Source organism: Falco rusticolus, chromosome 20 (assembly GCF_015220075.1).
Source record: "Falco rusticolus isolate bFalRus1 chromosome 20, bFalRus1.pri, whole genome shotgun sequence".
NCBI lineage: Eukaryota > Metazoa > Chordata > Aves > Falconiformes > Falconidae > Falco > Falco rusticolus.
In genome coordinates, this window is record NC_051206.1 from 3,882,617 (window position 1) to 3,903,152 (window position 20,536).

Here is a 20,536-nt window from a genome sequence, read left to right on the forward strand (position 1 = left end):
GCCACGCAGCCGGGCCAGGGGACAGGTTGTGTCCCGCTCCCCAGCAGAGCCAGTGGGTCATCTGGTGTGGCAGGATGGGCAGGCAGGGCTCCTGCTGGCCTCAGAGCATCACTCCATGCCTCAGCTCCCTGCCTGGGCTGCGGTGGGTGGGTGGGTGCTGCACCAGCTCCCAAGGGCATCCCCAAAACTCTTGGAAAAGCTACATCTCCGCTGCGTGCTGCCCGAGGAGCACCCTCAAGGCCGAGCTGAGGGGCAGCAGGCTGCCAAAGCCTCGCAGCACCCACCCCAAAGCCCTGCCAGGAGCGGTTCAGCCTCATCAGGAGCCCAGCACCTCCGCATCCCACCCCGCGTTGGTCCCGCACCCTCCCCAACTGCCCTGCAGCTCACCAAGAGCCAGCGCTTGCAGTCCCGGGGACCAAAACGCACCCAGCGCTGTCTGCAAGCAGCCAAGCGGGAGGGCAGGATGAGGCCAGCGCTGGCTCGGCCAGCCACAGTGGCCCCAGGCTGGGCTGTGCTCCATGGATGACCTGTCAGCAGTGATGGATGAAGCGCTGGAGGCAGCTCCGGGCCCGCTGCCCTGGGGCAGGTGCTGTGCTCTCGCGGCAGCCCTGCCTTCACGCCTTGCAGCCGCCCGGCACAGGAGGAGCCAATTCCCGGCCGGTGACCGCGGTGTCCCACCGTGCCGTACCACACCGGGGCCATGGGGCTGTGTGGGGTCTGCTTCCCTACAGCTCTGCTCGTCCTCACAGCCGCAGGGGTCTGGAGCCAGCAGGCGGGTGAGTGAAAGCATCCCTGGGGAAGTGTCCCACCGTGGGGCACGCGTGTCCCCGTGGGAAATGTCACGCTCCAGCCTGTGCAGCTGGGATCCCATGTGGCTCGGCTGGGTTTCCATGCTCTGCCCCGCAGGATCGTGCACCCTCCAGGTGCTGGTGGCCCTGGATGTCACCGACTACCAGCAGTCCAACCTGCAGCCCTACCTGGAGCGGGTGCTGCGGGACCTGGCTGCGTTGGACCGCATCACCTGCAGCCCGCTCGGGCTGAGCATCAGCCTGCAGAGCACCCAGCAGGATGGGGACACCCTCTTCCAGGAGCGGCTGCAGGAGCCCTGGTTGGATGTGCTGCAGCGCCTGGCGCGGGCACACGCCTTCCAGCGCTCCTACCTCAACCAGCCTGCCCTGCAGAGCTTCCTCCGCACCCTGGCACAGCAGGCGGCCGATGCCAAGGTATGGCACTGGCACAGCCATGCCCATCGCTCCCCATGAGGCTGGGGGACACCGGTGCTCCCACTGTTGTGGGCTGCTGAGCACCGTGCCCCCCTCCTCGCCCAGGTGCTGCTGGTGTTCACGGATGGGCTGGATGATGATGCAGGGAAGATGAAGGAGGCGGCAACTTCGGCTTGGATGCAAGGTGGGGCGGTGATGGCTGCGTGGGGCTCAGATGGGTGAGCCCTGCCAGTGGGGAAAGCTGGTGGGGGTCTGGGGGCCAGCTGGCAGTGTGTCACCCCACAGCACCCCGTTCCCCCAGACCAGGCTGACCTGCTGGTGACGGTGGCAGTGAACAATGTCACGGGGCTGGGGGACCTGCGGCAGATGGAGTTCGGGCGATGGCTGGCGAGCGGGCAGCAGCTTGCTGTGGACATGCCGGAGGCTGGCGGGCACGTGGCACAGGAGCTGGTGAGGATGGGCCATGGTGGGACGGGCAGTAGGGGCTCTGTGGGTGCTGAGCGGGGGTGCCACCCTCTCCCCACAGCTGGCCCTGGCAGAGCGGACGTGCTGCCAGATGTGCCCCTGCACCTGCGTGGGGCTGCACGGTCCACGAGGCCCCAGAGGCCCCCAGGGGAGCAAGGTAAGGGGCTGGGGGAGCAGGGGGATGCGGGAGGGATGCCCAGCCCTGCAGACAGCCTGGAGCAGGGCTTAGACCTTTCCCTTCCCCATCAGACAGGACGTTTCCCCAGGCCCGCCCACCAGGTCCCATCCTTCCCATCCCGCTCTGCCGGGATGGATGCGTGGGCTCTGCATTGCCCAGCCAGGCTCCCAGAGCAAACCTTGAGGCTGCTGCTGCGGTGACAAAGTGCTGAGCAAAGCAGGGGGAAACTGAGGCCCAGGGGCTGGGGGGGTCTCACCAAGCTTCCCCAGGGGAGCTGCACCCCTGTAGTGCATGCACAGCCCCAGGTCCCTTTCCCAGGGCCAAGAGGAGCTCAGCTCAGCTCAAGCCCTTGCTCTGCTCAAGCCTTTTGTCCCTGGGCTGGGGAGGGAGCCCAGCCACGCCGGCTCCCAGCCTGGGGTCCGTCATCGGGCCAGGGGGTCACAGCTGCTGCTCCCGGGGTCTCTCTCTCCTAGGGAGTGACAGGCAGAAAGGGGCGCACTGGAGACGAGGGCGAGCACGGACACAGCGTGAGTTGGCTGTGGGACCCCCGTGGGTGGGAGAGGGCGGCCCCAGGGGTGAGGGGACACCCATCACTGTGTTGCCTCTGATGGTCCTCTCTCCCATGCCGAGTGCAGGGGGAGCAGGGACCACGAGGTCTCCATGGCAGCCGAGGGATACAGGGATGCCCAGGGCAGTGTGGACCGAAGGTGAGGGGTTGTCTCAGCCTGGCACAGCTCCAGCCTGCAGCATGGGTGCCCATCGCTCCCCGGCTGCTCTCCTCTGTCTCTTTGCAGGGCTTCATGGGTCACCCTGGGGAGCAGGTATGTCCCTGCCTTGTGCTTTATCCCATGGCTCTGGCAGGCATCTGTGGTGGCCAAGCTGGTAGCGGCAGGGAGACCTTGAGGATGGGCAGGAAAGAGAGGGATCTGGGGAGGGGAATGGGAGATGGTCGTGATGGATGGAGGGCTGGGATGGCCTGGGGTGCTGGAGGAAATGGGGCAGAGCCAGGACCTGGCTATTCTACCCTGTGCCACATAACCAGGCACCAGACCGTGTCACTTCCTTGCAGGGACCTCCTGGAGAAGATGGCTATGACGGTGTGGATGGGGAGCAGGTGAGCTGTGCAGCGGGGCATGGCGCCAGCCAGCCGGTACAGCCACCCCTCCACCCCAGCACGGCCACCCGAGTGGGACCGGGCACAGGCACGGGCACAGGCGCAGCCTCCTCTCTCCTCCCCAGGGTGAAGTGGGGACCCCCGGCCACCCCGGAGAGAAGGGGTCCCGAGGGAGGCAGGTGTGGCACCATACGGCTGAGCCTTGGCGAAGCGCTGCCTTCTTTGCCCGCTGCCCTGTTGCTAAATCCCTTCCTCCTGCCTTCACCTAGGGGCAGAAAGGCTCCCGGGGTGCCCGGGGGCAGAAGGGACCCCCAGGCCCTCATGGTGAGGTGGTGAGTATGGGCTCGCAGCCCCAGGACTCCTTGGGGTGCTTGGGGGCTCGCTGAGCCCCTTCTCCGCTCTCCAGGGGCCACCTGGGAGGAAAAGCTCCGAGCCTGGTGCCCCGGGGTTCAGAGGAGATGGAGGTCCCCAGGTAAGGGCTGGCAGGAGCCAGGACCATGCTTGGGGATGCCGGGTGCTGGTGGTGGAGCAGCCGGTCGGCAGGACCCTTTTGGGGACGAGCTGCACAGGGAGGGCAGGCAGCAGCTCTGTTTCCCTCTCAACACCCACGATTTCCAGGGAGATCCCGGCCAGGATGGCCTCCCAGGGCCAGGGGGGCCCCCAGGTCCTCCAGCTCACCCGGTAGGTGCTATGGGCAGGGGGGCACTGGGGTCCACAGTAGGTGACCCTGTGCCATGTGTCCCCATGCTGGGGACACAGCTGCTGATGGCGTTTCCGTCTGCAGACCTCGTGCCAGAAAGGGCAGCAGGGAGCACAGGTAGGGCTGGCAGCACCCAAGGGCGCGGGGGTCCCTCTGCCCCGGGGACCAGAGATGTGTCCCCGCTGGAGCCTGAGCCACCTTGTCTCCTTGCAGGGCAAGAAAGGGAACCAGGGCAGCCCCGGCCCCACAGGACATAAGGGCTATGAAGGTGCCCAGGTGAGGCCAGGGCAGACCCCCCCCAGCACCAAGACCCCCAGGCAGGCATCCCTGCTCCCCCCCTTTGCTCTCCCTTTGCAGGGGGTGCCAGGGCTGCGGGGGGCAAAGGGTGTCATCGGCCACCTGGGGAGCAGAGGACTTCAGGTGCCATCCCCCACCCTGTGCTGGGGTCCCTGCTGGGTGCTGGTGGCCACCGCGAGCTGATGGCCATGCCAGTGGGTGCCCACCCCACAGATGCTCTTCAGCATCCTTGATCCACCTTTGCCTTTCGCACAGGGTCCGCCCGGAGCTGAGGGCTCCCAGGGACAAGCTGGCCCAGCCGGCCCCAAAGGGGAGAAGGTGAGGGAGACCTTGGTGTGGCATTTTGCAGCCCCTCCCCCCCCACCCCCACCCCCACCCCCCCATCTGCAGCCCTGCTTTCTCTTCCAGGGGCAGGCAGGAGCTGAGGGCAAGAAGGGGAGCGTGGGACCGCAGGGGCCCAAAGGTGCCCTGGTAAGGCTGCATCCCCCCGGGGCCATGGCATCCTCCCCAAGGGCACTGCAGCAAGGGAAGGCATGGAAGAGCTGTGGCCAAGGAAGCTTTGGGAAGAGGGATCTTTGTGTAGGTCCTACAATAACCTGCTTTGGGATTTTTCTCCCCTCCCAGGGTGAGAACGGCTGTGACCGGCGAGGTGCTCCAGGGAGGAAGGGTGCCAAGGTACCGGCAGCATGGAGCAGGGATGGAGGCGGGTGGGATGAGCGTGGGGCAGAGCCCCGTCGCTGCCCATGGGGATGCCGGGGGTCCTGGCCCCACTCACGTGTGCTGCTTCCCCCAGGGCGCTCGGGGCCTGCCAGGATACCCCGGGGCTCAGGTGAGTGCGTGGGGGGCCAGGGCCAGCCGGTCCTTGCTATGGGATGCTGGTAAGGATGGAGTTGGCTTCTTCCGAGTGTCCTCCCCAGGGTGACAGGGGTGAGAGAGGATCCCCAGGGGACAAGGGCATGCGAGGGCTGCCTGGGCGCAGGGTGAGTACAGCACAGCCCCCTCCCCGCTTCCCTGCAAGCCGTGCCCACCTCCTCAACACCCCGGGGCTTTCCAGGGTGACACTGGGAGCAGAGGAGAAGCGGGTGGCCACGGCAGCACTGGGCCTCCGGGAGAGATGGTGACTCCCTGCAAATTCCTTTTTTCCTGCCTTATTTCTGCCTATGACCTGCCCTGGTGCTCAGGGATGTGTTCCTTGTTCATATTTCCTCTTTAATTTCTCTCCTCTCCTGCTGCTCCAGGGCCCAAAGGGCTTGCCAGGCATTCCCCCCTCCACGGTACGGGATGCTGGTGTCGGGCTGGCTGGGGATGGGGACCTGGATGTCCTTGGGGACAGCGAGGAGCTTGGTGGCTGCCTGGCCCCAGCAAGCCTTGCTGGGAAGAGCTGAGTGGGAGAGCTGGCACTGACACCGCTTTGTGCATCCCTCCAGCCTTGCGAGCTCAAGGCTTTCATCCGCCGGAGCTGTGGTGAGAGCCCTGGACAGTGGCAAGGATGGCAAAGAGGGGACAGTGACTGGCTCGGCGGGGGGACCACAGCGGAGGGGACAGAGGGACAGCTGGCTGGCGGGGGCACAGCCAATGGATGTGTGCCTGGAGAGGCGTGGAGGGAGGCAGCTGAGGATGGGTGGGCACGGGTACCACAAGCATGAGATACCCCAGGGGGGCCTTTTCCACCGGCCCCCAGAGATGCCACCATCCCTTCGCAGTCACCACCTCGTCCTCCTGCCCACTCTTCCCCACCGAGCTGGTTCTGATGCTGGAAACTTCATCTACGGTGCCGCCAGCCCTCTTCTCCCGCATGAAGGAGCTGCTGGCCCTGCTGCTGCGGGACCTGCAGGTCTCCCCGGTGGGCTGCCCGGCGGGGGCCCGGGTAGCCATGCTGGCCTACGCGGCCACCCCCACCTACCTGCTGCGTGCCGGGGAGGTGGGGAGCGTGGCCGCGCTGCTGGGACGCCTCCGCCGCCTCTCGCCCACCCGCTCCTCCCGGCGTGGCCGCCTGGCCGCGGCTATGCACTTCGTGGGGCACCACGTCCTCAAGAGGGTCCGGCCAGCCACCCTGGGCAGGAAGGTGGTCCTCGTCATCACCAGCGGCCGGAGCCAGGACCTGGAGGGCATCGGGGAGGCTGCTCTGCAGTATGAAGCCTTGGGCATCGTGCCAGCGGTGCTCACCTTCAGCCCGCTGCCCAAGGTGGAGAGGGCTTTCCAGGTGAGTTCCAGGGCTAGAGGCTGCTCCCCCTTGTCCCACCACCAGCCCCCAAGCCCTGCCTCAGCTCTGCCTCCCCCCACCCAGGTCAACAACCTCTTCCGAGTGGTCCAGCTCTCGGCGACAGAGCCAGCCGAGGATGCAGCGGTGCTGCAGGATGCCGTGCTGCCCTGTGTCCTCTGCTTCGGTAGGCAGCCCTGGGGTGGCACCGGGGGTGAGTGCCAGCCAGCTCTGGGGCTCAGCCTCCCTCTCTCCCCATTCCCAGACCCCTGCCACCCCGAGGGGTGCACCGCAGCCATGCCATCCCCTGACTCACTGGATGTGGACTTGGCCTTGGTGGTGGACAACACGGCCCCAGGGATGCCGGCTGAGAGGCTGGAGGCTGTTGGCGAGCTCTTCCACCGCCTCCTGGGGCACCTGCAGCTGGCAGGGCTGGATCCGGCACAGCACGGCACCCGCATCACCCTGGTGCTGACGGGCCCCTCCACCCCCGGGCAGGGTCTGGCCGAGCTCCCCTTCGGGCTGCCCAGCTCTGGGGAGCAGCTCCAGGAGCGTCTCCGCCTTGCACTGGTGCCCAGGCCAGCTGCAGCATCCCTCGGCGGCGCGGTGGCATGGACCCTCCGGCACGCCTTGCCGCAGAGCTCTGGCGACCGCCTCCGTGTCCTCTTCGTGGTGGGGACAGGAGCCACAGCGCTGTGGGATGGAGAGGCAGGGCAGGGGCTGGCCCCCTTCACCCGGTGTGGGGATTTCGGTGTCCTGGTGCTCTCCCTGGGGCGAGCCGGCACGGAGCAGCTGGAGGTGGCCGTGCCCGAGGGACTGCCGGCATGGCGGTACCACTCCCTGCGCCTGGGCTCGGTCCACCCACCCGAGATGGGGTACGCGGAGAGGACGGCGGTGGGCTTCCTCAGGAGGCTGCGGGGTGAGCGGGGGGGAGGGATAGGTCTTGGGGGGCTGCAGCATCTCTGGGTCCCATCCCTGGCTGTGCCAGGAGCAGGCGGTTTCCAGTCCCCCAAATCTCCTCACCTGCACCTCCATCACGCCTCCGCTATCACTTCTGCTCCACAGCGGAAAGCAACCAGCACCCCAGCACCCCAGGGTGCCCCCAGGACCTGCCCCCCCCCAACACCGGGACCAGTGAGCCCCCACGGGGGAATCCCGCGCAGTGAGTGAGCGGCACTGGGACCATCCCCTGCATGCGCATCCCTTGGTCCCCTGCCACATGAGTTGGGGGGCTAAGGGTCTGCACCTTCTCTTCTGGAGTATGGGGTCCTCCACCCCCAGCATATACTGGGGGGCGTTGCTCTGATTTCCCCTCCCAGGGTCGCTGCTGTGCCCCACGCTGGGATGCCCACAGCATCCCCCGGCCCCGGCAAGGGCCGAAGGGCTGCAGCCATTGTCACCGGACCATGCGCCCTGGACAAGGACCCCGGCAGCGCCTGCACCCGCTTCTCCGTGATGTGGTACCACCGGTGGGAGACGGGGTCCTGCGAGCGCTTCTGGTACGGGGGCTGCGGGGGCAACGCCAACCGCTTTGGCAGCGAGCAGGACTGCATCCGCGCCTGCGTGGAGCCGGGTAGGTGAGGGTGGGAGCCCACCCAGGGACCACGGGGGGCCATGGGGTGCCCCCAGCCCAAGCGGGGGTCATGGCTGAGGTTTCGGTGCTGCCACTTGGCTGATGCTGGGACCATCTCGGGCAGGTCTCGACAAAGCCGGTGTGGGTGAGAGCAACGTGACGCAAGGTGAGGAGTGTGCGAGGAGGGGAGGGGGGTGTCTGTAGGGGTGACTTACGAGCAGAGAGCAGGCAGGGAGACAGGCAGGGCTGCCAGCTCACGCACTGGCTGGGCTGTGGGGTGTGTGCCCCGGCACCGCCGTCTGCCTTGCAGATGCCTGCCTGGAGGAGAGGGATGCAGGGCCCTGCCGCTCCTTCTCACCCAAATGGTTCTTCGAGGGGGGGCAGCCCGGCCGCTGCTCGCTCTTCTGGTACGGGGGCTGTGGCGGCAGCCGCAACCGCTTCGAGAGCCGGGAGCAGTGCGAAACTGCCTGCCTGCCCCCCAGCAGGGCGAGGAGCCCCCCGGCCCCCAACCCTGCCAACAACACTTCCTCCTGCACCCCTGTGCCCGGCTGCTAGGGCTGCCCCCCCCGCATCGGGGTGCGGGGTGTCTCTGGCAGGGTGCAGCACCCACCGGCACGGCGCTCGCCCTCTGCAAACCTCTCCTGCTCCTGCTTGCGCAGGCTCCAGAAACGAGGACACTTGAGTCATTGCACAAGGACCTCGGGGTCCTGCCAAGTTTCTGACAGCTCATCTTCAGCTGCTCCATCATGGGGGGGGGGGGGGGGGGGGGGCGGGGGGGAGGCTGAGCTGGTGGCGGGGGCGCTGAGCCCTTGCAAAACTCCGCGCACGCCCTGCCACCCGCTGCTCCAGGGGGATGCTGGTGCCCAGGGCTGGCCGGCCAGCCCAGGAGCCTTGCAAATAAAATCCACACCACGGTTTGTGCTGGCCGGTGCAGCTGGGCTGGGGGAGGGGGAGGGTTTGGGGGTGGGTGTCCCAGAGCTGCAGGAGGCCCTGGATGGGCGCCCCACATCCCGGCCAGCTGCAGCTGCACTCTCCCTGCGGGGAGCAGCTTCCCCAGCTGCCAGGAATGGGGAGTAGGGGCCAGATCCAGGCGCGGGGGCGGGGGGGTTGCTTGTGGCCCCCATCCCAGCATGGCTGCGGTGTCGGCAGGAGGCAGCCGTGCTGCTGGCGGGCTCCTGTCCTGGGGGGCTGCATCTGTGCTGCTCCACACTCCCCCATCTGACCTGGGTGCTTGGCCCCATGCCAGCACCCCATCCTAATAACGCCTGATCCCAATAACGCCAGCATCCCAGTCTTAATAATACCTGATCCCAATAACACCAGCATCCCACCCTCATCCCAATAACACCAGCATCCCACCCTGATCCCAATAACACCAGCATCCCACCCTCATCCCAATAACACCAGCATCCCACCCTCATCCCAATAACACCAGCATCCCACCCTCATCCCAATAACACCAGCATCCCACCCTCATCCCAATAACACCAGCATCCCACCCTGATCCAGATAACACCAGCATCCCACCCTCATCCCAATAACACCAGCATCCCATCCTGATAACAGCAGATCCCAATAACGTCAGCACCCCATCCTAACACTGCCAGCGTCCCCTCCTAATAATGCCTATATTAGGATAATAATCCAAATAACACCAGCATCCCGCTCCTAACAGTCCCAGTCCTCAGGCAATGTCTGGTGGCCACGGCCACCTTTGACACGGGCTGTCACCAGGAATAGCTCCGAGACCTGATTCTTCCCTTTATTATTCAGTTCTGCATAGCGGGAGAGGACAGGCACATTTTTCAGGACAGCCTTGGCTCTGGCAGGACTGGCAGGAGGAGGGGGCAGCTCAGGTCAGTCCCATGCCTGGTGCCGAGTGATGCTTGGGGGGTGCATCCCATGAGCCCCCAGGTTGTGGCTGTATCAAAATTTTACCTAAATGCCACTCAGAGCCCCTAAATACATTTTTAAGGCAAAGGAAGCCAGGAGCTGAGTGAGCCAGGAGAGAAGAACTGGAACGGAGAATTTTGTTTCTTTAAATGTCATGTTTTTTTAAGCTCATTTTTGCACTTGGGTTTGGCGAAGCTGAGAAGACTTAAGTGACAAACCAGCTGTCCCCCGGCGCAGCACAGCGCTCGCCCAAGCAGACACCCACCCACCGCCTCCAGCCCCCCCAGCGCCGCCGATGCAGCAGGGATGCGGTGCTGCACGGCAAAGCAGAGCCCCCTGCACCCCTCCAGTGCCAACCCCCCGACCCCCAAACCTCCTTCTTTAGCCCCATAGCATCGTGTGGGCCCTGGGCCCCTCCCGAAATTGGGGTGGGTGAGGGGCTGCTGGTGGGGCAGCTGTGGAGGTGTCGGTGATGCTCCCAGAGGGATGGAGGGGCTGCGGCAACGCCGTGTCTGGCGGGGATGCTGCAAGGCAAACCTCGCACCATGAGGGGGCTGTTGGGTGGGTGGGAGTCTCCCAGCCCTCCCTGCCAGCCCCCTGCCCACCCCTGCAGGCAGCAGCACCGTTTGCACTCACCCAGCAAGGCTAAGCCCAGTAGATGGGGACGATGCTGCAGAGGATGCTCGCAGTGGTGCCCAGGAGGGAGCGATCGGCCAGGGGCAGGGCAAGCCTCTTCTCAGCCTGGTGAGGGGAGGGAAGGAGAAACAAGGCAGCAGCGGCGTGATGCTGCACCCCACTTCTTCATCGGGGGGGCTGCATGAGGCACCGAGCCCAGGGCATTGCCATGTGCCCCCCACACCTCATCCTGCCCCAGCTGGTGCTGAGCGGGGAGGTCGGCACCCACCTGCCGGCGCTGGAAAGTCTCGGCGACGGCATCCAGCCCTGGGATGTTGTCCTCATCCACACGGGTGATGTAGCAGGCGCGGTGAAGCCGGGATCTATAGCTCACCAGCAGCTGTTTGCCGAGAGATGTGGCTCAGCTTGGTCCCATCACCCCTTCCCCGTCCCCCGGGGCCGCGCAGGGCTCCCTGCTTACATTCTTGTAATCATAGATGATCGTGGCCGGGTTTCCATCCCCGCTGTCCAGGTAGAAGGTGGCCGCATCTTCATCCCAGGCCGATCCTCTCCACAGCCCCATCCGCAGGACCTGGGGGGCATGGGGGGAACTCACTACCTGGGGCAGCCCCTCCCTGGGGGCGGTGGGGGTCCCTACTTACGGCGTCGGCGTGCTGCTGGTCCACGTGCAGCCACATCAGCAGGGCACAGGCGATGATGACCACCAGCAGGACCACCACCACCACCACGATGAGGAGGCACTTGAGGTGGTGGCAGCTGAGGAGCTTGCGGGGCAGGTAGCAGAGCAGGCGAGGCACGAAGCAGAGGGACCGCTTGATGCAGGCGCAGCCGGGGCAGCCGGAGCAGCCAGGGCAGCTGGGGCATTTGCAGCACTGGGGCATGCAGCACCGGGCGCATTTGGAGCAGCAAACCACGCAGGGCCAGCAGCAGCAGCCCGGCTTGCAGCAGCCTGAGCCACAGCAGCCCTTCTCCAGGTCCTGCGGGCATGGGAAAGGCCGAGAGCCGGGGTGAGGGGGAAGGGGATGGGAGCTGGGGGATGCAGGTGGGCTGGGGATGGGCTTGCCCTAGGGAGCAGCTTCCATCCCACTGCCCCTGAGCTCCGGGGATGCCTCCATCACACATGCACTGGCGCCTCGCTGGGATAAACTGGGCAAAGCCCTGTGCTGAGCACCTCTGCTGGGCACAGGGGCACCCCCAGCGTGACTGTGCCACCCCACTGCGGGTTGCAGAGACTCACCAGTGGCTCTTCAACCACCACCTGCTTCATGCTGCTCTCCATGGCGGCTGCCTCCTCCTTCTCCTCCTCCTCCTCCCAGCCTGGGCTGCCCTGCAGCAGCCGTGCCAGAGGGTTTTATACCGGGGTGCTAGGGCGGGGAACAGAGCGGCTCCTGTGGATGGGCTCACAGCCCTGGTGTGCGGTCAGGCTCTGGCATGCGATCCACTTCACTTGTGTTTGCTGACCTCCTTCCCCACCTCTGGATCCCCCTGGGAACCCGCTGACCAAGAGGCTCTGAGGGCACTTGTCCCCAAGCACAGGGGCCTCTCAGCTGCCCAGGAGCGAGGTGTCAGGGCCAAAACAAACCCTCCTGCACGGGTTAGAGCTGCTCTCCAGGGTGGAGCATCCGGCAATGGCCACGGCCAAGGCGAGACCTGGCTCCACGCCTGTGTCCCTGCGCCAGCTCAGGCACCTGGAGCCGCTCGAGGTGGGCAAAGTGTAAACGGGGCATCAAAGCTTTCCCGTCAACTGCAAGGCTGGGGTGGGGAGCGGGGTCACGGTGTGGGCACATGTCCCTGGACTGTGGCCAGGCTGGGTGCTCCACAGCATTGGTCCCAAGGATGCTTGGGCACCGCGGGGGCTCGCCTTGCCAGTGCTGGGGTCTTCAGGGCTGGCAGCCGTGCCCACAACACAGATTTTCTCGGGCTGAGGGGGGGTCCCAGCTCTCTGCTGTGTCACCCTGGGTGGTGCAATCAGCAGGGCAGGGTGACACCACTGTGCCTTGGTCTTGCCTGGGCGTGAGCCTCTCCTGAGCTCAGGCTGGGACCTCTCCAGGCACCCCTGGGTCCCCTCCTCAGTCCTCTGGGACCCCAGAGGCTTGGAGCAGGGTGTGTGTGGGGGGGTGAGGGTGTGCGCCCCGTGCTGCACGCTGCCTCCTGTCCCAGCATGTGGAGGAGCACGGGAGACCCTCGAGTGGTTCCTGGCTGTTTGCCCTCCGTGCGGGAGAGGCCGTGGGAGCCCTCATCACCTTCCTCGGCTGCCTGCACCCTTCCTGAGCTGGCTCCTCACCAGGGTAACGCTGGGTCAGGGCATTTTGGGGAGCAAAGCTGCTGGCCCCATGTCAACACATGGCAACGTGCAGTTTCCCTCCTGTCCCCAGCAAAGCATCAGCCGCAGGGAGCGGTGACCCTCCTCGCTGCCCATGGCAGTGGCTATGGGGACAACCCTGAGTTAGCGCCCGTCCCAGGGTTAAATTCATGCTGCCCAGCACCGCTGTGCTCCTGGGGGGCTGGCTTGGGTCCTCCCACGATCTCTTTTCTCCCTCCCAGCCCTGTTGATCCCTTGTTCGCTTGGAAGTGCCCCCCAGGGATGCTCCCAGCCGCTTTGGGGCAGAGGGGCTGGAGCTGCCGGGGATGGGGAGCGGATGGGGATGAAGGGGAGCTGGAGCAAGCGGATCATGGCCTGTGGGTGCCCTGCTCAGCCCAGGGCTTGGCTGTCACTGGGGATGTGGCACAGTGTCTGTGTCCCCATCTGCACGAGGAGGGGATGGGGACCTTTCCTTGAGGGGTGGCCCCGACCCCGCAGTGGTGCCAGGGCTCCTTGGTGCGCTGCCTGCGCCCATGGGCCGGGGGTGCAGGGGCTGCCCCTGCCATCTCGTCCTTGCTCCATGCAAACTGGGGGGGGCACAGGTGGGGACATCAGCCAGGCAGCCTTGAGAGTATGGTGTGGGCGTGTGTGCCCCTGCCCCGGGGAGCTGGCATCTGAGCCCTCCTGTGCTCCTGGTCCAGGGCTGGACTGAACACACGGACACGACGGATGCATCTACCCACCCCAGGGAGACATCCCTGGCCAGGGAGACATCCCTGGGGCACCGTGCCGCCTCTCCCCAGCACCCCAGGAGGGACCGTTTGGCCAGGGCGGGGGGAAGGACGAGAGCAGCACTGGGAGGCAGGGGCACAGGCTTTACTTCGCAGACAGAAGCGTGAATCCCAAAGCCAATCCCACTTGTTTATTGCAAAAATGGGAAAGCCGTGGTGCCGAGCAGCTGTGGACGGAGCACCCCGATGGCAGGGGGGCTGCCCTTGGGCTGCAGGTGGGATGGGGATGGGGAGGAGGAGACATGCCTGGGCATTCCGCCTGGAAGGCAACACGGGGAACATGGGGACGGTGACATCCCCATCTCACTGTCCCGTCCCCCAGGAGCAGACCCCAGCCGGCGCTATGCCCAGTATACAGGGACGGTGCTGCAGAGGATGTTAACGGTGGTGCCCAGGATGGAGCGGTCGGCCAGGGGCATGGCGTTTTCCCCAGCCTCCTTCATCTCAGCCTGCAGGAGAGAGAATGGAGGGGGCTACCATCCTCGGCTACCATCAGCCTCCCCTCCAGCGGATGCTTGCTGCAAGCCCCACAGCCCTGCACTTGGCCCTGGCTGCCCAGGACTCACCTGAGCAGGGTGGCCACCACTCACCTGCCGGTGCTGGAAGGTCTTGGTGACAGCATCCAGCCCTGGGATGTTGTCCTTATCCATGCGGGTGATGTAGCAGGCGCGGTGATGCCAGGACCTGTAGCCGACCAGCAGCTGTTTGCAGACAGACCCAGGGTCAGCTCAGCCCTGTCCCTGCCACTGCCACCCCCCTCACTGTGCCCCATCCCGGGGCTGCTCGCACACCTTGCTGTAGTCGTACACCACCACGGCAGAGGCATTGAGCCCATCCTGCACGGCGAACGTCCCGGTCCTTTCCTTCTTGCTCATGGAGAGGTGCTGGGGGGTCCCTTCACCATCCAGGCCATGGATGGTCATTCGCAAGACCTGCCAGATGCAGGGGGGCAGTGATGCTTTGTGGGGTCTAAACCCCATCCCGGCAAAGCACCGGCAGCCAGTGCCGTTCCCAAGCCCATCACCGGAGCCGGTGGCACCGTGGCTCCTTCCCCGGTGCTGCCTCACCGTTTCGGCGTGTGTCTCGGTGATGTGCAGCCCCAGCAGGAGGAAGGCGACAATGGCCACCACCAGGACCACCACCACCACCACCACGATCAGGAGGCACTTGAGCTGGTGGGGGATGCAGGGCAGGCGGGAGGAGGCCGTGTAGCTCTGGGGACACAGGGGAGCACCCAGCTGAGCTGCCAGTGTGGGGCCAGGGAGGGCAGCCGATGCTCAGCCCCACACCGGCTCCCCAGGCTGGGTGATGGGTGCTCCTTACCGGCGGTGCCTCATCCAGCAGTGCCTCTTTGGAGCTGCTGTCCATCTCGCCCTCCCTCGCCGTGCAGCTCCTGTCTCTTTGCCAGCCGGAGCCAAGGGGGATTTATAGGGTCCTGGGTGGGTGGGAGGAGGCTGGGGCCACCCCAGCTGTCAAGGTGCCACTTGTGTTCTGTTTGCTGAGCCTGGAGAGGAGCCGGGAAAGGGGCGTGAAACCTCCGAGGGCCCTTTCCCAGCATTTACCTGGGGGGCAAGGCAAACAGCGGGCAGGCAGAGCGTGCCCGCCCTCCGCACCCAGCCCCCGGCTCTGCCTGAGGACCCAGCACCCTCAGCACTCATCCCCACGGGGGGCTGCACCCCTGGTTCCCACAGCCCCCACGCAGCTGCGGCCCCCCCGGGATGGGGAAGGAGCTGGCTGGGCTCATTGTTGGCCGGGAGCGCCGTGCCTGGGACGGGACGGCCGGGTGCCCAGTGCCTCCCACCACCCGGCAGCGCTTGCTGCCAGGTCTGGCAGGGAGCTGGCGCGGGCAGCACTGCAGCACGGGCGCCCGGCCGAAGCAACGGGGTGGGAGAGCTGCGGTGGCACCACCCCTGCAAAGGGGGTACCGACCTGTCCCCCATCCCCGGTGCACCCCGAGAAGACCCAGCTGCCAGCGGCTGCCCCCCACGGCGTGCACCCCCGTGTTCGCACGCCCACCGATGAGGACACGCGTCCACGCGGATGCTTGTGCCGTCACTCAGCTGCATCCCTCCCTCCCTCCCTCCCTCCCGCAGCACAGGAGCATGGTGTGCTGCAGAGCAGCGGGTCAGGCACCGGCAGCCCCCGCCACCACCATCGCTCCCCCTCCACGCTGAAATCTCCCGGGAAGAGGAAAAGGCTTCGCCGCAGCGGCGGGGCACGGCAGGAGGAGAAGGACCAGCGGCGGGGGAGAGAGCAGCGCTAGGCCAGGGCGTGATGGAGCTGCGGCACAGGAGGAGGATGCTGAAGGGCCAGCTCCCTGCTCTCCTCCTCCTCCTCCTCGCCTTGGCCTGGCTCTGGCTGCCGGCAGAAGGTCGGCGCCCCCCCCGGCCCCCCCCTTGTCCCCCGAGCTGCTCCTGCACCCGGGACACAGCTTTCTGCGTGGACTCCAAGGCGGTGCCCAGGAACCTGCCTCCCGAGGTCATCTCGCTGTGAGTACTCAGGCAGTGGGATGGGGACGGGGACGGGGACAGGGTCGTGTCCCGGGGGTGCAGGGCTGGCGGGGGCTGCTGGCTGCCCTGGGTGGGCAGGGACAGCCTCCTTCTTTGTGCTACATCGGGGGCAAATGCTTGGCAGTGGGGGGTACGGGCTCTACAGGGGTCTCAGGGGAAGGGGGAGGCTCGGGACACCCCAGGACTGGTCTCCGTGTCCTCCTGTCCTGTGGTGGTGGCAGGGCTCCGTGCGCATGCAGCCATCCATCAGTGACAGATGGAGCAAGGCTGCAGCCCGTCCGTGCCATGCTCCCCGGCTGCTGTGACCTTGGGGACCAGAGCCCCAAGGGGACACGGCTGGCGGGTCCTGATGCAGGGTCCCTGGGGACACGGCGGTGCGCCGGAGCCTTGTACAGGTGTGCGAGTACAGATGCATGTGTGTGCATGCATGCGTGCAGCTGTGTGTGTGCGTGTGTGTACACATGTGTGCGTGCATGCAGCTGTGTGTGTGGACACGTGCCTGCATGCATGCAGCTGTGTGTGTGCAAATGCACCGGGGCCAAGGGGGTGCCGCAGGTTGTGGGCATGTGTGGGGTGGGTGCCAGCCCCCGGGTGCAGCTGTGGGACTCAGCACCTTGCCCCCTCCGTGCCACCCCATTGCACTGGGTGACAGAAGGGATGATGCTGAGGGGCACGGGGGTGGCAGAGCCGCCCTGCTGCTGTCCCCTCTCCTGCATAGCCCTGAAGCTTTGTCTTACTGGCAGGACGATGGTGAACGCAGCCTTCACGGAGATCCGAGAGGCAGCCTTCGCCCACATCCCCTCGCTGCAGTTTCTGTATGTCCTCCGTGCCGGTGGCCAGGCACCCCAGTGCCATCTGTGCCCATCCTGCCTGCCCCTGATACCCCGGTGCCATCTGTGCCCATCCTGCCCGCCCCCGATGCTGATGCCTTCCCCTTCTCTTTGCAGCCTGCTCAACTCCAACAAGTTCACGCTGATCGGGGACAACGCCTTCGCCGGTCTCTCGCACCTCCAGTACCTGTGTGTGGGATGGGGACGGGGACACAGGGATGGCCCTGGGGAGGGCATGGGGAGGTCAGGGGTGACCACAGGGACTGGTCCCCTCGGGGTGGCCGTGCCACCATCTCCTCTTGCCCCAGGTTCATCGAGAACAACGACATCCAGGCGCTCTCAAAGGCCACTTTCCGCGGACTCAAGTCCCTGACCCACCTGTGAGTACCAAGGGGTCCCTGGGGACACAGGGATGGCTCTTGCTCCTTCACTGTGGACAGGGCTGTGTCACCTCCATGATCCCTCTCATCCCCCAGGTCCTTGGCCAACAACAACCTGCAGACACTGCCCCGGGACCTCTTCAAGCCACTGGACATCCTGAGTGACCTGTAAGGCTGCCACGGCACTGGGGACCCCTGGGACACCGGGCTGGGGAGAGGGTGACATGCTGGTGCTGGGGCTTTGGGCAGGGTGCTCCGCTCGCTCCGGGCTGGGTGCTGGGGGTGACTTGGTGCCATCCTTGGCAGGGACCTGCGGGGCAACACGCTGGCCTGCGACTGCAAGATCAAGTGGCTGGTGGAGTGGCTGGAGAGCACCAACACCACGGTCCCCGCCGTGTTCTGCAGCAGCCCCGGGCAGTTCGAGGGCCAGAGGATCCGGGACCTGGCGCTCGGTGACTTCCAGTGCATCACCACGGGTAAGGCACGGCAGCCACCCATCACCAGGTGGGCACCCAGGTGCCCAGACCCTCACCGCCACCTCTCCCCACAGACTTCGTGGTGCACCAGGTCCTGCCCTTCCAGTCGGTGTCGGCCGAGCCCTTCACCTACGCCAGTGACCTGTACGTCGCCCTGGCACAGCCCAGTGCCAGCAGCTGCACCGTCCTCAAGTGGGACTACGTGGAGCGCAAGCTGCGGGACTTTGACCGCATCCCCGGTAAGGTATCCAGGTGGGGGTCCCCTCCTGGGCTGTCACCCCCGTTTTGGGTGTTTGGGGAAGGGCACGGCCGCGGCGTGATGTGGTCCTGCCTGGCAGCTCACTCGGCGGTGCACTGCAAGCCCATCGTGGCGCAGAACCAGCTGTACGTGGTGGTAGCCCAGCTCTTCGGTGGCTCCTACATCTACCGCTGGGACACTGCTGTGGACAAGTTCATCAAGATCCAGGACATCGACAGCCAGAAGACCCGCAAGCCCAATGACATCGAGGCCTTCCAGATCGAAGGCGACTGGTACTTTGTCATCGCTGACAGCTCCAAGGCAGGTTCCACCAGCCTCTACCGCCTCAACCAGAACGGCTTCTACTCCCACCAAGCCCTCCATGCCTGGCACCGTGACACCGATGTGGAATACGTGGAGAACGATGGCAAACCCCGGCTGATCATCTCCAGCAGCTCCCAAGCGCCCGTCATCTACCAGTGGAGCCGGGCGCAGAAGCAGTTCGTGCTGCAGGGGGAGGTGGGGGAGATGCTGGACGTGCAGATGGTGAAGCACTTCAGGGTGAAGCGGGACCAGTTCCTCTGCCTCAGCCGCTACATCGGCGACTCCAAGGTGGTGCGGTGGGAAGGGCAGCGCTTCATCGAGCTCCAGACGCTGCCGTCCCGCGGCTCCATGGTGATGCAGCCCTTCTTGGTGGAGCAACGGCAGTACCTGGCCCTGGGCAGTGACTTCTCCTTCACCCACATCTACCTGTGGGAAGAGGAGAAGCAGAAATTCGTCAAGTTTCAGGAGCTGTCGGTGCAGGCGCCGCGGGCTTTCCACTACGTGCCAGCCGCTGACGTGCAGCTCCTCCTGGCTCCCAGCTTCAAGGCCAACACGCTGGTCTACCGGCACGTGGTGGTGGACCTCAGCCTCTAGCAGGGAGGCAGAGCCCAGGCTGCCCCCACGGCCCCGGCGCAGCCCTCGCCTCCCCCGAGAGCTGCCTGCTCCTGCCCGAGGACACGCATGCACTCACCACCCTTCCTCCTGCCTGCAGCCCACCGCCCTGCAGTCACAGCCCGGTGCCAGCCCCACTCCCAGCCCCCCATGTTCACCCACCCCTCAAAATGCCCCCAGGGCAGCGCCTAGCCCCACAGTCCCACTGCTGGGGAAGCCACGGGCCTCATTTTCCCCCCAGTAACCCCAGTTTCCCCATGTGTAGTACCCACAGCCACCCTGTCTGGTAGCCTGTGGGATGTGGGCAGGAAGGTGGGACACCCCTCACTCTGCAGGATGATGCCCTTGGGTGCCTGCTCCAGGGTGCTGGCCGGGCTGGCGGGGGTGGGGGGGCAATGGGCTGGAGGCTTGTGGCAGGGGGGGTTGGGGGCATGGGAGTGGGGCGGCAGGCTGGGACGTGCACAGGCAGGGATAGACTGCTGGGGCTGGATGGGATGCTCCCAGGATAATGGGGTGCTCCCAGGCCCATGGAATGCTCCAAAATGGATGGGATGCTCAAGGTGGACAGGATGCTGGAGGCCAGTGGGATGCTCCAAGGCAGATGTGGATGGGACGCTCAGGGTGGATGGGATGCTCAAGGCCGGTGGAAAGCTCCACAAGATGATCAAGGCCAGCAGGATGCTCCAAGGTGGATGCGGATGGGATGGTCTGAGGAAGATGGGATGCTCAACGCCAGCGGGATGCTCCGATGTGGATGGAGATGGGATGCCCTGAGGAAGATGGGATGCTCGACGCCAGCAGGATGCTGCTGAGGCAGTGCCGCCACTTGCAGAAGCAGGGCTGGCCGGCTCCTGCCCCGCTCCGTGCATGTCCAGCAGCTGCCTCTGCCCATGGCCCCGCTGCCGGGCAGGACCCAGCGTGCCAGCCGTGCCCGGGATGTACGTGCCCGCTGAAACGCTCCCCACAATAAAAACACTGTGAGCCCTAGCCCTGCCTGCGTCTGCCTGCAACCTGCCAGCTGCTGTGCATCCAGCCCCGTGCCTGGGGCTCCCACTTCACCCGGCATCCTGCAGCACCCCACTCCTTGCACAAGCCCCACGAGGGGGAACCCCTTGTTTTAGGGTCCTCCAGGCTCCGTGCATGGCTTGCCTGGTCTTTTTTGCTGCAGATGCCTTGGCCCATGACCCAGGGAGGGGAAGCAAGAGGTGCTTCCCCAGGGAAGGGGAGTCCCAGCTGGAGCCTGCTGCACCCCGAGCTGCACCAGCACCCCGCAGCCACCCGGCTGGTTTTCCAGGGGAATATTTCCCTGTCCCCCAGGTACATAAATATGCATGTGAAAAACCACCAATTAAGCTCACAAATAACAGATCCTTGCAAAGGTAACAGGCACCCTGGGGGCACAGCCGGCTTTTGGGAGCAGGATTTGACCTTGGTGGCTGCAGAGCCTGAACCCGGTCCCTTCCCGGCACAGCTTCCACTGCCGGATCCAGCCCTGCCCTGGGTGCAAGGCAGGGCAGAGCACCCAGCCCTACCGCAGCAGGCTATTGCCACACTTCTCTGCCTCAGTTTCCCTACCAGGAAAGGGCAGATTTTAAAGCCGGGTGGGAAGCACAAGAAGCTGCAGAGGGGTGCTGGCACCCCGGCAGTGGCCGTGCCTGGGGAGGGAAGCTGGGGGTTCCCAGGACCGCTGCCGGGGATGCACAGCCAAGGGGAAGGTGGCCCAGGAAGGTGATGTCAGGTCCATCAGTAGAGGACCGCTGCTGGGGATGCACAGCCAAGGGGAAGGTGGCCCAA

The 20,536-nt window shown here is 65.7% G+C and overlaps 3 protein-coding genes across 4 annotated transcripts; 1 reads left to right on the forward strand and 2 right to left on the reverse strand.

Moving 5' to 3' along the window:
• Window positions 1-10,072: 10,072 nt before the first annotated feature.
• On the reverse strand, window positions 10,073-11,558 carry LOC119140273 (pulmonary surfactant-associated protein C-like). The gene is made up of 6 exons (XM_037371414.1): window positions 11,517-11,558; window positions 10,921-11,256; window positions 10,740-10,850; window positions 10,548-10,658; window positions 10,280-10,384; window positions 10,073-10,167 (listed from the first exon to the last, which is right to left on the reverse strand). Exons 1-5 carry the CDS (start codon window positions 11,556-11,558, stop codon window positions 10,289-10,291), a joined length of 696 nt encoding a protein of 231 aa, XP_037227311.1. The 3' UTR covers window positions 10,073-10,167; window positions 10,280-10,288.
• A 1,930-nt stretch (window positions 11,559-13,488) lies between these two features.
• On the reverse strand, window positions 13,489-14,811 carry LOC119140409 (pulmonary surfactant-associated protein C-like). The gene is made up of 5 exons (XM_037371746.1): window positions 14,696-14,811; window positions 14,440-14,586; window positions 14,164-14,304; window positions 13,963-14,073; window positions 13,489-13,821 (listed from the first exon to the last, which is right to left on the reverse strand). The coding sequence occupies exons 1-5, from the start codon at window positions 14,738-14,740 to the stop codon at window positions 13,714-13,716; spliced, it is 552 nt and encodes a 183-aa protein (XP_037227643.1). The 5' UTR covers window positions 14,741-14,811; the 3' UTR covers window positions 13,489-13,713.
• A 58-nt stretch (window positions 14,812-14,869) lies between these two features.
• LGI3 (leucine rich repeat LGI family member 3) lies at window positions 14,870-19,727 on the forward strand. Of its 2 annotated transcripts, XM_037371744.1 has the most exons (8): window positions 14,870-15,861; window positions 16,626-16,697; window positions 16,830-16,901; window positions 17,021-17,092; window positions 17,189-17,260; window positions 17,399-17,568; window positions 17,643-17,807; window positions 17,907-19,727. In XM_037371744.1, exons 1-8 carry the CDS (start codon window positions 15,413-15,415, stop codon window positions 18,722-18,724), a joined length of 1,890 nt encoding a protein of 629 aa, XP_037227641.1. In that variant the 5' UTR covers window positions 14,870-15,412; the 3' UTR covers window positions 18,725-19,727. The 2 variants fall into 2 exon arrangements, with proteins under 2 accessions (XP_037227641.1, XP_037227640.1); XM_037371743.1 differs by having other exon boundaries at window positions 17,643-19,727.
• Window positions 19,728-20,536: the final 809 nt, after the last annotated feature.

Excerpts from the sequence above, each read along its gene's own strand:
- LOC119140273 (XM_037371414.1), bottom strand. The coding sequence starts at position 11,558 with ATGGAGAGCAGCATGAAGCAGGTGGTGGTTGAAGAGCCACTG. Across the intron at positions 10,851-10,920 it reads ACCAGCAGCACGCCGACGCC|GTCCTGCGGATGGGGCTGTG; the intron begins GTAAGTAGGGAC and ends CATGCCCCCCAG. Across the intron at positions 10,659-10,739 it reads TCATCTATGATTACAAGAAT|CTGCTGGTGAGCTATAGATC; the intron begins GTAAGCAGGGAG and ends CTCGGCAAACAG.
- LOC119140409 (XM_037371746.1), bottom strand. The coding sequence starts at position 14,740 with ATGGACAGCAGCTCCAAAGAGGCACTGCTGGATGAGGCACCGCCG. Across the intron at positions 14,587-14,695 it reads TGCTGGATGAGGCACCGCCG|AGCTACACGGCCTCCTCCCG; the intron begins GTAAGGAGCACC and ends CTGTGTCCCCAG. Across the intron at positions 13,822-13,962 it reads AGACCTTCCAGCACCGGCAG|GCTGAGATGAAGGAGGCTGG; the intron begins GTGAGTGGTGGC and ends TCTCTCCTGCAG.
- LGI3 (XM_037371743.1), top strand. The coding sequence starts at position 15,413 with ATGCTTGTGCCGTCACTCAGCTGCATCCCTCCCTCCCTCCCTCCCTCC. Across the intron at positions 15,862-16,625 it reads CCTCCCGAGGTCATCTCGCT|GACGATGGTGAACGCAGCCT; the intron begins GTGAGTACTCAG and ends TCTTACTGGCAG. Across the intron at positions 17,093-17,188 it reads CTCAAGTCCCTGACCCACCT|GTCCTTGGCCAACAACAACC; the intron begins GTGAGTACCAAG and ends CTCATCCCCCAG.